The following is a 14,932-nucleotide window of genomic DNA, read 5'->3' as shown; positions in this document are numbered from 1 at the left end:
GAAAGCATGAGGAAACTAAAATGTCAGGACATTTAAATATTTCTCTACTCTCACACCTTCAATTTTTAGGTTGGTCATAGCTGCCATTTGTCCATCTAAAGGCATCTATCTAAGTACCTGTTGGGTGACTACTACATCAACTGGACATTTTGAGTTAGGGGAAATACTACCTCTCTCTGTCCCTTTAAGCCTGGTGATAACACTGGTTTCTTACAGTTGCTAACCTCAGGGTACCTCATCATCCCTTCATTCTTTACACATTTTACTAATTATTCCCTTGATAAAATGCCATTCTATCACCATTTGCAAGTGTGATGTCTATTTTTGGCTAAGGCCCTGACTGAAATAGTGGTAGCAGGGAGTAGGAAAAACTTTTTAAGGTTGTGTGAGAGAATGGGATAAACTGCTTGGTAGAAAGGAAGTGAAGGGTTTTGAGGCTTTTTAAATCATGCTATTAATGTAAGACCACTTGTTTATGTCAGTGACTCTAACAAATTTTTACATTGCACCTTTCTTTCTTTTTTTGGTGGTACTGGGGATTCAAACCCGGACCCTTGCGCATGCTAGGCAAGCACTCTACAAAGTGAGCTATATCCTAAGCACCTGCATTGCTTCCTAATTATTTAGGTTTGGTTGTTATTTCTTTGCGTGCAGAAGGGTAGGGCCATGAGCTGTCTGGGATTCAATAGGATTAGATAAGTCTGTTAGGATTTATTTTGGAACTTATTAACATGGTAAGACACTCCTCTCTCAAAAATCATAAATAGCCCCACTCACTGTACTTGCTAAGATCGTATTGAAATTAAATGACTTACCAGGTTGTGGAACTGCTTTTTATTGTTAGGTAAGATACCCATGTTAGTGATATTTTAAAATACCTGGCATGAACAACTTAAAAGAGGCAAGGTTTATTTTGGCTCACAGTTTCAGAGGTTTCAACTCATGGTGAGATGGCTCCAGCGCTTTAGGCCTGAGGTGAGGCAGAACGTCATGGCAGAAGGGCATGGTGGAGGGAAGCTACTTAGCTCATGGCACCTAGAAAGCAGTGGGGGCAGGAAGCAAAGAACTTGGGACAAGATAGTCTCCAAAGACACACCCCCATTCACCTGCTTCCTCCGACCATGTCCCACCTGCCTGTAGTTGCCACCACCTTCCTGTAGTCTGGCTATCAATGGATCAATCCACTAAATGGGTCAGAAAACTAAATATCCAATTATTTCCAAAAGCCCCACCTCTGAAAACTACTCTATCAGGGACCAAACCTTCAATGCATGAGTTTTGGGGGCACATTCTGTCCCTGGCACAGCAAAACTCATGCCCGTCACACAATGCAAAATTCAGTCCATCTCTTAAGAGTCCCCATAGTCTTAACATTCCAGCATTGCTCAAAAGTCCAAATCCAAAGTCTACCCTGAGACTCAAGGCAAACTCTTAAGCTGTGAGCCCTTATAAAAATTAAAAAAGCAATTTACATGCTTCCAATGTACAATGGCACAAAGCAAACATTCCCATTCCCATAACTTCTTCCCTCCAACCATGTCCTGCCTGCCTATGGTTTCCACTACTTCTGAGTAGTACATTCACTAATCAATGGATTAATACACTGAACTGGTAAGAGCCTTCAGGATCTCATTACTTCCCAAAAGCACCACCTCTGGACCTTGCTGCATTGGGCACCAAGCCTTCAACACATGCATTTCTGGGAGATATGCCAGGTTCAAACCATAACACCACCTGTTTCAAGTTGTTAATGTTTTCTTTTATTCTCAAACAGAAAGAGTGGAAAGCAGATCATTCCTTACAGAACCAAAGATTCAGTTCAGGTGGTTACTTTAAACATTGCTCCAAAAGTAAACATAAAACTAGTGACTGTTTGTCCATCAGTTTAACAGTTTATATAGTTGAGTATTCAGATCTCAACTAGAATTTTTTCTGCCATCAGAATCCGTTAGTTCTCTGCGACAAACAGGACAGGTAGAGTTCTCAGACAGCCAGCGATCGATGCAGTGGATATGATATTCATGGGAGCAAGGTAGTATGCGGATCTTGTTGCTTTCTTTAAATTCTGTAAGGCAAATACTACAGGCTTTTAATGCACCATCCTTTCCAAAGTTTCTTACTGCAAAGTTGTCAATCTGTTGTTTGGTAAGTCCTGTAGGCTGGTTATGAGCTTCATTTAAGATAAAAAAGTGAGCTAGGAAGGGCCAAGAGTCACTCTCATCAGATGTTGCTGGTGTCGTATATTGACTTTCTTGCCTGGGCTGTGACGGTGAGCTTGATGATGTATTTATTTCATTAAAGCCATCAAACATCACTGAGATAATTTCTGAATTTTCATTACTGGAGCTGGAATTGGATGTAGGAAGGGGACTGGAACTAGACACGTAGCTGCTGCTTGAACCGGAAATTGCCGGGGAATTTGAACGAGAATCACAGCTAGGATTTGAATTAGAACTAGAAATAATACTGCTAGAAGAATCATCTCTTCCGTTCTGTGACTCTTCCTTTTCCATGTGTTGATTTAGGGGTGAGCTGCTAGACTCTAATTGACTCTCACTGTCCATAAGTTCACTTGATTCATCAAATTCTGTCATATGCCATAATGTTGTCTCATTTGCAATAGGTGCAGGTATTATGATGGTATTAACAGAAGATCTCATACTTTCCTGCTCAAAAGGTGAAAGCCTATTTCTGAGTTCTTCTTGATAACTTTCTAAAGTAACGGTGTTGTTTGTTGTCTCAGATATTAATTGAGTTCTACTAGCTATGCTATTTCTCAGTGAATATTCTCCAGGATGATTTGTTACTTCATCATCAAAAGTGTGGTTGGATATCTTTGTCTGAATCCCTCAGATTCATTGTCACTGACTGTGTCTGAAGAATATTCTTCTTGAAGGGCATTCCTTGTTGCAGAAGCTGAAAGAAGATCCTGACTTTGCAATTCAGGTCTGGTTATTTGCTCTCTCACTGCTCCACTCGGCTGAATTCTAGCAAATATCCCTGGTTCATTTATCAGAATATACTCAAAAGTCTCAGGTGATGTATAGTAATGAAATCTCATCAACATTTCATGCTGTCTATTTGGGGGTGAACTACTTTCAATTCTTGGTCTGGTTCTTCGAGTTTCTGGGCTTCTGCTTCTTGATCTTCTCTGACCTCTGCTAGGTGGGACCTCCAAAAATACTTCAGTCGCACTTCCATCTGATATAGGGGACCTTGTAACTACCGACTCCGATGGTGGATTTTCTACTTCTCTCTCTCTGTTTTCGAGTGTGGTTGGATTTCTTTGTTTGAATTCCTCAGATTCATTGTCATTGGCTGTGTCTGGAGAATATTCTTCTTGATAGGCATTCCTTGTTGCAGAAGCTGAAAGAAGATCCTGACTTTGCAATTCAGGTCTGGTTATTTGCTCTCTCAATGCCTCATTCTGCTGAATTCTAGCAAATACCTCTGGCTCATTTACCTGAATACACTGAAAAGTCCCAGATGATGTACGGTAATGAAATCTCATCAACATTTCATGTTGTCTATTTGGGGGTGAACTACTTTCAATTCTTGGTCTGGTTCTTCGAGTTTCTGGGCTTCTGCTTCTTGATCTTCTCTGACCTCTGGTAGGTGGGACCTCCATGATTGCTTCAGTCACACTTCCATCTGATATAGAGGACCTCCTAACTATTGACTCTGATGGTGGATTTTCCACTTCTCTCTCTCCGTTTTCAAGTGTGGTTGGATTTGTTTGTTTGAATTCCTCAGATTCATTGTCACTGGCTGTGTCTGAAGAATATTCTTCTTGAAAGGCATTCCTTGTTGCAGAAGCTGAATGAAGATCCCAACTTTGTAATTCAGGTCTGGTTATTTGCCCTCTCAATGCCCTAATTTGCTGAACTCTAGTAAATATCCCTGGCTCATTTATCTGAATATACTCAAAAGTCTCAGGTGATGTACAGTAATGAAATCTCATTAACATTTCATGCTGCCTATTTGGGGGTGAACTACGTTCAATTCTTGGTCTGGTTCTTCGAGTTTCTGGGCTTCTGCTTCTTGATCTTCTCTGACCTCTGGTAGGTGGAACCTCCATGAATGCTTCAGTTGCGTTTTCTTCGGATATAGATGAACTTGTATCTGTTGACTCTGATGGTGGATATTCCACTTGTCTCTGCCTGTTTTCTATGTATTGTCCTTCAAGAAGTCTTGCAAAGGTTAAATGTCCATTCTGTCGATTTGGGTTTCCATTAAGAGGGTTAAAGTTCATTTCTCCACTGCATCCAAAATCACTACTGCTTGAATTACTTGAACTTGCTGATGTCCAAGAGTGATTATCTCCTTGCTCCCATTCTGTCATATTTTCAGTTTGTCTAAAAGTGGTAAGCCACTGTAGTATAGAATCATCACTAGACATACTCTCTGAAGAGTTTCCTTCACCTGTTACCATAAAAAGGGAGGAAGTCAGAAAGGAACTTCTAAAATTGGAATTATCATAAGACAGTTCCCTGACACTTTGCTTCAAAAATCAACAACAAAAAAATGAGAGCTTAAAGATTCAGATATTTTAAGCAAATTTCATATTTAGGGAGTTAATACTTTTCTAAACAATGTGGTCTAGATTTATAATAAAGGCGAGTTAGTCTTAATTACATTTGAAATGACTGAGGTAATCTTAGTTAATTTAGGGAGTTTTTAAAAGGTATCTGGGGATGTCTATTTTTGATGTTTCATCATGTATACAGCCTCACATTCCACTGTGGAGAGCATATCAAAACACATTGTTTCCAGTCCTCCGTGAAGATAATAATACAAGCAAGGTAAACACCAGTGAAGAATATTCAGTGATAATATATTAGTTCAAATTATATTATTGTCCAATTTTCATTCATCTAAAACATTACCTCTTCTAGGCTCTTGAAGTGCTTTTTATAACACAAGGTTGTTTTAAAGTGTACGAGGATGACAGACAATGGCAATTCAAAAAGGTTTATATGTTTAAAATAATGTCAATAATTCTTAATTTTCCTATGATATAGAATTGCCATCATGGCACAGGCCTGTAATCCCAGTGGCTCGGGAGGCTGAGGCAGGAGGATCCCAAGTTCAGAGACAGTCATAACAATTTAGTGAGGCCCTAAGCAACTCAGCGAGACCTATTCTCTAAATAAAATATTAAAAAGGCTGGGGATGTAGCTCAGTGGCTACGCACCCTGCGTTCAATCCCCAGTTTAAAAAAAATTAATATGTGGAAGCTAACACAATACATGTAAAGTCATGCTCAATAATCAAACCATTATAGTAGACTCTTCATTGAGTACATATAAGGCTATGTTTGAGAAGTAAACTATTATAGTGCCTCTTTTTTAGATAGTAAGATTCCCTGTTTCATATTTGGGAAGAAAACACTAGTCCTGAGGTCCAGATTTTTCAACCTTGGCATTTGGAACTGGGTAACTGTTTCAACAAGCTGTCCTGTGCATTTTAGGTTATTTGACAGCATTCCTGGCCTTTCCCCAATTGTTGAAAGTAATGTCCCCATCCCTGTTCCCAGTTGTGAATACCAAATTTCCAAATGTCCCTTGGAGAGGGGCAAAATTAGAGTATGCAACATTCTTTTTTGCTTGTTAAGAAAGCACATCTGACTTCTGAAAATGAGAAATACAAATAGCCAATATATGAAAAATGTACAATATCATTAGTCATCAAGGAAATGCAAATCAAAACTACAATGAGATGTCATCTCACCCCAGTTAGAATGGCTATTGTAAAAAAAAAAAAAATGCTGGTGAGTGTGTGGAGACACAGGACCTCTTATACAGTTTCGGTGGGAATGTGAATTAGGATAGCCATTATGGAGAATGGTATGAAGCTTCCTGAAAAATGTGAAAATAGGTCTACCATAAGAGCCAGATATCTCATATGTAAAGGAAATAAGCACACCAAAGAGATAGCTACATTCCCATATTAATTGAAGCACTATTTACAATAGCTAAGATATAGAATCAGCCTATTTTCACATCAACCACTGAGTATAAAAGAATATAGTGTATATACACACTGGAGTATTTTTCACCCATAAAGAATCCTGCCATTCATAATAAAATGGATGGAACTGAAGAACATTATGTTAAGTGAATTGAGCCAGGTACAGAATAAGTACCATATGTTCTAGCTCATATGTGGAAGCTATAAAAATTTGACCTGAATGTACAAGAATGTGATTAACAGAGTTTCGCAAGATAGGTGGGCAGGAGGGTGGACAAATGGATGTTGGATCTGATCAGTGTACTTTGTATGCATGTGTGAAACTATCACACCGAACACAATTAGCAAAATTAACATGTTAAGTAAAAGAAAAACAATCACATGTCTGTATAGAATAATCAAGAGGAAGAACAAACTTTAAATGGAAAATGAAAACCAAGAAAAAAATTAACATAGGGTATTTCTCATGTTGTCTAATTAAAACTACCCCAAAGTGAATCAGAATATATTATATTCTATCAGCAAGTTACAAGCCCAGCTCTTCATTTTTATCACGCAAGGTTGACAAGGCTTGCCCCAAGCTTGCAATTCCCTTGCCTCGATCTCAGGGATTTGCCACCTCGCCTTTTTCTGAGTAGTCACTTAGTACCAAATTAGTCAGACAAAGATGTCTGACATTTACTGTTATGAGGTTCCATATCGGGATTGGGATGAAGCCTCAGTGGTGGAGGGCTTGTCTAGCATATATATTGGGCCGTGTTTGATGCATATCAACACAAAAAAATCAAGTTTGTTATTCATCCTGTCCTATTATCCCCCACAGAGCAAAATAAACCTCTATTTACCCAATTCCTGTGGTGGATGTTCTTTAATTTGTTGTAGTCTTCTCATCAATTCTTCTTCTGTACTTTCGCCTACAGTGGCTAGCAAATTGTTATCCCTCATAAGCTTGTAATCTTCTTCACTCAGGTTACTCACAAATCGATAGAAAGCTTCTTCCCGAGCCAGTCGATCCATCTGACTTCTGCGCTGGACCGAAGACCTATCTTCTTCATCCTCTGAATATGAGCTTTCCATCTTGATCTCACCAAGTAAGAGTTTTCTCTGTTAAGATACATTTAAAGTCCAAGGACCAGCATTCTATTTCCTTTATTTCGTGTTTCAGTGCGTACGTGGTTCATTGCATACGCTGTTTAGTGCGTACGCCAGGATCCCTCTGTTTTAGTTCCACCCCCACACAAGCTCCTCCTCCAGGCAGCTCTCACGGCCCTTCTCAGCCTCCGTAGAGACCCTGCTTTAGACCCGCCCCCAGCCCAGCTCCTACTAAGGTTGGTTGTCTAGGCGTCCATTTTCTTCCCCCATTATTACCTAGCAGGGACTCTATTCAGGCTAGGTTGCATTTCATTGTAAGCTTGCCAAGGTTGCAAGTGCTCATGATACATCAAGCACTGTCCTTCTCCTCTGTCCTTCCATATGAGCCTTGTGTTAGACTTTCCAGAGGCTTTTTCAAGTTCTAATAGGCCCCACTTTCTTGAAAGTTAAATTACAGAACTTGAACAGGACTAAGTTCATTACACAGACAGCCCTCTTCCAAATGTCATATCGAAGATGTAGTAGTTAAATTCAGTTATTCTCATTTTAAGATGCTCAGGAACTTCTCTTTTTTCTCCTTGTGAATTCTTCATGTCATAGATGCTTATCAAAGCATCACAATATATGGCAAATCACCAGGGCCGCAGCTCACTCTCTTCAGTTGGGACCTCTCGCTTTTAACTCTTAATAGCTTCATCTTTTGTTTTACAATCCCTTAAACTTTGTTTAAAATACTCTGGCAGGGTGTTTGGGAGTGTAGCTCAGTTGTAGAGGGCATGTCCATGGCAAGGCAATGGGTTTGATCCCTAACCTGGGGAGATTCTGGCAGGATTGCTGCTAACCCAAGATAAGGGATTTTCCACAAAGGCATCTGGTTTTCATTTTTATTTTGTTTTCTTGTAATATAATAAATACTGAAACAAAAGTAACCACAGTGTCACAGGCACTTTAAAGCACAGGGCCCCATGCCTGTAATCCCTGCGACCCTGGAGACTGAGGCAGGAGGATCTCACATTTGAGGCCAATCTAAGCAACAGCAAGACTCCCGTCTCAAAATAAAAATAAGTAAATAAAAAGGGCTGGAGATGTGCTCAGTGTTAAAGTACTCCTGGGTTCAATCCCTAGTACCTCCCCCCAAAAATCCATAATTGTTTTTTATCTTACAGTAATGACTGCCAACTTTACTGATTTTGCTCCTTGTTTGTTTCTGTAGCCAGGATGGCTTAGTGAAAATAATGTTTATTTGCAATGCTATCTAAATTAGACCCCTAAGTAATAGGAGTTTTTGGACTTAATATTTATTATCAGCCCCACTTAACACTAGTTTTGATCCTTCATTTGAGTTATTCCTATGACAACATTTGGCTACAGAATTTGACACTTGTTACACAATTTGACTTATTTAATAAATTAAGTCATGCATATAAACTAAGTCAGTTACTCTTACAGATACTAGAGATGTTGACAAATGTTTCATCAACTAGACTCCCAATTTATATTCCATGTGAGGGAAATGTTACATAAATCAAAACCTGCTGTACAAGATTTACATATGTAATAGTGTGTAAGCATGGACAACTGATATTGGTTATTTAATTGGAGTGGGAAATGTTTCACAGAGATAGTACATTTAAGTCAATCTTTGAATATAATAGTGGTTTTCTACAGTAGAAAGTGGTAATTAGGCATGTGTTGGTGGAGAAAAACTGTGTCAGATAAGAAAGAACAGAGTTGAAAGGCTTTGGCGTATTTGGAAAACTGTGGCCACACCTCTGGGATTAAGATGAAAATGTGCAATTAATCCAAGAGGAAATAGTTGACAGTGACTATAAAGTAGGTTTTGATTTTTTCTGCTAAGACACAATTAAGATATTTAATTTTTAAACGTGCAGTGGTTGTTTTTAGGTATACGTGACAATAGGATTCAATTTGACTTAATTATAATATAAAGCATGGAATATAATTTGTTTTAATTCAGTCTCAAATACTTCCCTTTCCCCTCCTTTATTCCCTCCCCCTGTTCCTTTCCCTTTACTCTACTTACTGATCTTTCTACTATTTACTATAGTTTCTTCTCTTTTAAATTAATGTCTTGTGGATATAGATGATGGTGACATTCACTGTGGTATATTCAAATATGAACATAGGAAAGGTAAGTCAGCTTTATTCTACTGTCTTTCCCTGTTCCATTCCTTCTACCTCCCTTTCGTTCCCCTTTGTCTACTCCACTGATGTTTATTCTTTTCTTTTAAATCCGCCCCCCGCCTTATTTTGGATTAGCAAACATTTGACCTTTGAATTTTGGGACTGGCTTTTTTTTTTTTGAACAAGCAGTAGCTTTTTCTTTCTTTCTTTTTTTTTTTTTTGGTCTGCTTAGCATCCCAGGGGGGAAAAGTCCATTGCCCTATTTTAATCCAGCTGGTTTAGGTGCAGCCGAATTCACTGTCATGGTAAAAGAATAGGCATATGACCCAGCCATGTCCAGTCAGTTGTCTCAAATTGTTGATAATTATAATTGGCTAAAGCATGAGGACCAAAAGCAGTTCAGTTAAGGGTTAAATCTGAGATGTTAGCTGGAACTTCTAAATGAGAATTTATTTTCCACTGTGGTTGCTAAGTTGGTAGGATATAAACCAAAGATGCTTGCATTTGGCTTGTTTGCTTGACAATGAGGAAAATCAGAGAGAAGAAAACAAGTGTAAAAAAAAAGAGATAAAAGAAAGATTTTGAAACATATTTGAAGCTAGATGTGCTTTAGCATTTTTACATTTGTAAGCCATTATACTACCTTTTTAAATGGAAGTTTGCGAAGGATTTCTGTCACTTAACAATGAAAGGCCCTAATAGTTACACAAGGAGAATGATTCAATCAGAGTGATCTAATCAGATGTCAAAAAGTAATTTTTAATAAATTTTCTGTGTAAAAGTTATTTGCTATGTTAACATGTTTATTATTCGGATTTTGGTTGGGTTTAGTTTTGATGAAAAAATAAGGAAATGTTTCTTTTTCTGTAAATTATTTAAGAACTATTTATTAGGACCTGAAATTGAGTATAGTTAAGTTGAAAGAAGTGAACAATATTTTTCATTTGCTAATAAACTAAATATAGTTATGGCATATAATGTTAATTCTGTTAAATCAATTTCCTTGTCTCTGTACTATGAGAACCTTTCAAATTATTCCTATTTTTGTATTTGTTTCTTATATTATACAATGTATTCTTTTACCTTGGTCCAGTAATACTCACTTAATTCTCAAATAAAGGGAAATATCCTGAAGTAAAGTACCACAGAACATTTGGTTTATATTAAGAAAGAAAATGGTCCTGGTGGGAACTCAAATGTCTTTCACTGGTGCCTTAATAAAGAGTGAGATAATGTTATGTGACCAATTAGCTCCCTGGTGGGATTTTTAAGATGACTAAAAGTTTAGGAAAGTCTCAATTAGCAGAAGGAGGTGTGTGTGTGTGTGTGTGTGTGTGTGTGTGTATGTGTATACATATATGGTGTGTTTGTGTTTAAAAAGTTTAAAAAGATGTTTGGTTAGGTTAATACTCATTGATTTTGATATCATTTCTGGCTACTAGTAACAGATATATTTCACTGAAGTTTTGAAATTTCAAACCTTGAGGCTCTACATTACATTATTGTCTATTTAAAAGTCTTGCTTATTATATCGTTCCCAAACATTATACTTCAATGGATGGAAAGGTAATATACTAGGGTAATTCAATATGTTGGAAAGAGGTTTGAGTTGAGAATTGAGAAAGTCAAGATGAAGTCTATGAATAATTGTCCAATCATTTAATCTCTGTAGACTTCAGTTTCATAAAGTTTGATCTAGTCAGTTGGTTAGACAAAGAAAACTATTCAGGGATAATTAAAAATAGTACCTGAATCAGGATGCTGAATTGGCAACATAAAGTTAAGAGGAAAAGTTGAGGGACTGGCATTGTGGCTCAGTGGTAAAGCACTTGCCTCGCATGCATGGGGCACTGGGTTTGCGCCTCAGCACCACGTAAGTAAATAATAAAAAAATATAAAAGGATATTGTGTCCATCTACAACTAAAAAAAAATAATAATAAAGGAAAAGTTGAGTGGGGCTACAGTTAGTGTCAGCAAATGCTGAGTTAAAAGGGAAGCCAAGGGATCAGAGTGAAGTTCCAAACTCCAAAGTCAAGCTGGGAACAACTGTCTCCCAGATATATTCAAAGTCAGTCAGTTAAAGTGGAGGATTGAGCTGAGCTATAGAAGACAATTTAGGAAGATTCAAGGTTGATCCAGAGGAAGGTCATGACAACCTTGGGGAAGAATGCTATGAGACTATAGCAGATGTGAGACTTTGTTTGTAGCTTGCTAAATTAAAATATTTACACCTTGGATCTCTGAAGATTGGTACTCTGTTGTCTTGATAATTTATTGTTTATAAGACAATATTTGAAATGGATGACCTCAAAGTATTTTTCTTTCATGATTTTATGAATATTGTTTCACAACTTAATGAATAAGAATACAATCACAGTGAGCTTTCAATTTTTATTTTTTAAACACCAAGAAAGATCTTAATTACACTTCAGAAAGTTGTTACAGTATAAAATATGCACAAGTCAAAAACATAGCATGTTAGCAGTCATTACAAAGTTATAAATCATTTGATCTCTTAGGACTTTTCATACTTAAGTTTGTAAATGAAGATGAACACATTTACCATTTTGGAGGTGAGAGGGAAAACCAAAGGTCTATTTACCATCTGCTAGATGTGTGCATGATATGCACTCTTAGATATATGCAAGGCCTGGGTAACTGGAAGCATAGTTATCAAACTTTTAAATAAACTGGGCAATCATTTGTTTCTGTACAACACATCATCCTAATGGAGGAGTTAACCAGGAGAAAACATTAAATAACCGAGCATTGTGTACTGAAAACCACCATTTTAACAAATGTCATTTCTCAATTGTTATACAACTGTATCTCAGTCACAAAAATGCATGCTATTAGAATTTTGTTTGATAAATAATCCTTTTAATAATCAATTCTTTTCACCTGAAATGTCTTCATACAAATGCATCTTCAGATTACCATTAAGATCAGAAAATAAATAGCTCTTGTAAATAAATTTCAACTAACTTTTATAGGTTTTTAATTTAAAGAGTGAAGGCAATAAAGATTTAATCACTACACAGTTTTGGACTACTAACAAGAAATGGCTGCATACATTAAGTTGTGAGGCTACAAATTATGTTAATCTGTTTACTTTCAAACCAAACAAATGAGCATCCAAAAGAAGATGAAATTTTACTTCAAATGTATAAACCAATAATGAAAACTGAAGTCTTTTACCTCACTTACAAGATATTCTAATATTGTTATTCAAATAACAAACAAAATGCTATATAAAATGAAATTTACCACCTTAGGTAAGGTTTAAAACAAGTAAAATGTTACACAATGTCACAAATTTTGTTTTCAATTGCTAGTGGCTTTTTTCCAAGGACTCATCAACCGAGTATAATCCCTCTCCCCTCCACCCTAGTCGCCAGTCCTCAGATGACTTTCTTGTGGATCATTTAACTTATTTGAGCACCTCCTTCTTTGGGACAATCGGAGATACTCTTGGAGGGTGATCTGGAGTTGGATTTCTTCTCGTATCCCGGTGGAAAGCTTCTGGACCTAGAGCGGGACCTGGTCAGTGATGAAGATCTTGACACTGAGGAGGACTTGGAGTTGGATCTTTGGGTAGATCTGGATTTAGAGGTTGATGGTGATCTTCTGTGGAAATGAGAGGAAGATAAGAGTGAGACCTAGACCGAGAGCCAGACTTTGAGCAGCTCAAGTGAGAACTGCTCTGGGATCAGGATCTGGATTGGCTCCTGGTGTTGGAATGGCTCTGACGACTAAGCCTGGGGCTACGTCCCTGGCCATTGTACTTGTCGCACTCATACCTGTGGGGTGACGTTTCCCAGCGGTAGGAGTGGTGAAAATCTAGCGGACGACCATAGCGGGCCATCTGCACCCGCAGCTCCCTACCATCCAGCACGATCCCGTCTAGGGCATCCATGGCGTCCTCAGCGTGGTGCTTGTGGTGGAAACGTACGAAAGCGAAGCCTCGGGACTTTCTGGTGAAGCGATCGCGAGGGATGTACACATCCCCGATAGGCCCATACTTCTGGAAGACGCGGCGCAGGGTGTTGGGCGACGTACGGTAGGTGAGATTGTCCACCTTGAGGGAGGTCATACCCTCCACATTGGGAGGAGGACGACTGTGGCTCATTGCCCTTCAGAGGTTCCTCTGGGGGCCTCTGAATTTAGAGGAGTCGTTAGGAGAAAGTAACCACCAAGGAGAGTGAGCATAGCCCAGGGGCCGCTGTGGTTTCCTTGGCTTCGTTTGGCTCCGCCTCTTTGTCAGTTGGCTTCTGCTCGTGGTGCTTAGAGATTTTAGAATGTTACACATAGCCCCGCCCATCGCCAGAGCTGAGACCACCTGAGAGAGAAATAACTACATACCAATTTTTAATAAAAATGTGTTCTTAATCACAATATGATCGCTTTGTGACTTTACCAGTATAAATCTAAACATCCGGTTTTATATACATATATATATACATATATATATATATAAAATTTTATGATCTGAAATGCATTTGTAGTACTGATTCATATATACTAGAAACATTTGTCTTTAAAAGACAAAACTAAAATTCAAACAAAGTATGATCTGGTAAGTAGTATTATCAAATACTACTGTTACAGGGCAGAACCCTTCCCTGAAATGGAGGCAGAGTAGAAGAGACACACCCGCCCCCAAATCGTGATTCTTAAAATCATGCCAAAATGATTTCAGACATGTCAGAGTAATAGGCCTGAGTTTATTAGAAAGGATAGGAAAAGGGAAAAGGGGACACCTTTGAGAGGGGGGTGGTCCTCTGAAAGAGAAAAAGTGTGGTGTGTGCCTCCTGACCTCCAGTTTTTTTGGGATCCCAGGGACATTTCCAGAGTCCCACCCAGGTTCACCTCTTGACTTTTAACTGACAACAGGATGATATCAGACTTCCTAGTCTCCACTGTGCATGACTGACTACTCTAGATCATTTTGGTCCATGCTAAATGGTCTAATTGAATCTGTACTTACAAAATCTATGGTTAGGGAGATTTATCCTTATCTTCCTGAGTTCTAGAATCTGGTCTGTATAAGAGTCACAAAAGTACCCCCACAAGTTAAGGATAACTTGTGCTATTCTTATTAGTGTTTAGGGCTTGTATCTCTCCTACAAATAACAAGTAGTTTAATGAGGAATATAACATATCCTGTTGACTTCGACCAGGCAAGGCAGTAGGTAAATTGCTTTTTTTTTTTTTAAAGCTTGTGGGGATCAGTACAGTGGGCCCAATTTATAGAATTATTCCCTTAACCACATGTACCCACCACATATCTGTTCTGTATCACTAACAGGCAAAGAGAGATTAAGAGTCATCTATAGGGTGTGAACTATAATCACAAACTCACTATGGGTCCCCTTCTCTGCTATAGACCCCTTGAATACATGAGTCAAAGGTGTCATGATCTGTGATTCCAAATTATATAATTGAATATAACACAGTTAAATAGACATCATCTCTTCCTCATTAGTTTACCCAATATACTATCCAATGTCTGGAAGTCTTCTTAATGTGACTTCCATTTAAAAAATTGACTTTTACTACAATAACAACAAAAAAGAAAATGATAATTATATGAAGGTGATGCATATATTAATTTGCTTGATGGTTATGATTATTTCATAATATATGTGTATCTGTGTATCAAAACATCAAGTTACACATCTTGTTATATAAAGTTTGCCAATAAAATTATTTCTAGTGAAACTG

General features: G+C 38.0%; 1 protein-coding gene and 1 pseudogene across 1 annotated transcript; both read right to left on the bottom strand.

Moving 5' to 3' along the window:
• Nucleotides 1-1,916: 1,916 nt before the first annotated feature.
• On the bottom strand, nt 1,917-7,047 carry LOC124971412 (E3 ubiquitin-protein ligase RLIM-like). The gene is made up of 3 exons (XM_047535196.1): nt 6,816-7,047; nt 2,870-4,422; nt 1,917-2,666 (listed from the first exon to the last, which is right to left on the bottom strand). Exons 1-3 carry the CDS (start codon nt 7,045-7,047, stop codon nt 1,917-1,919), a joined length of 2,535 nt encoding a protein of 844 aa, XP_047391152.1.
• A 5,586-nt stretch (nt 7,048-12,633) lies between these two features.
• On the bottom strand, nt 12,634-13,337 carry LOC124972674 (serine/arginine-rich splicing factor 2-like; annotated as a pseudogene).
• Nucleotides 13,338-14,932: the final 1,595 nt, after the last annotated feature.

The sequence above is a fragment of the Sciurus carolinensis genome, chromosome X (genome assembly GCF_902686445.1).
Source record: "Sciurus carolinensis chromosome X, mSciCar1.2, whole genome shotgun sequence".
Taxonomy (NCBI): domain Eukaryota; kingdom Metazoa; phylum Chordata; class Mammalia; order Rodentia; family Sciuridae; genus Sciurus; species Sciurus carolinensis.
This window is presented reverse-complemented; position numbering and strand designations above follow the sequence as displayed.

Bases quoted from the DNA above. Each gene is read 5' to 3' on its own strand.
- LOC124971412 (XM_047535196.1), bottom strand. From the start codon at position 7,047: ATGGAAAGCTCATATTCAGAGGATGAAGAAGATAGGTCTTCGGTCCAG. The intron at 4,423-6,815 runs GTAAATAGAGGT...TTATGGTAACAG, and splicing joins ACATCCACCACAGGAATTGG to GTGAAGGAAACTCTTCAGAG. The intron at 2,667-2,869 runs GTCAGTGACAAT...CCTTTTGAGCAG, and splicing joins AAGAATATTCTTCAGACACA to GAAAGTATGAGATCTTCTGT.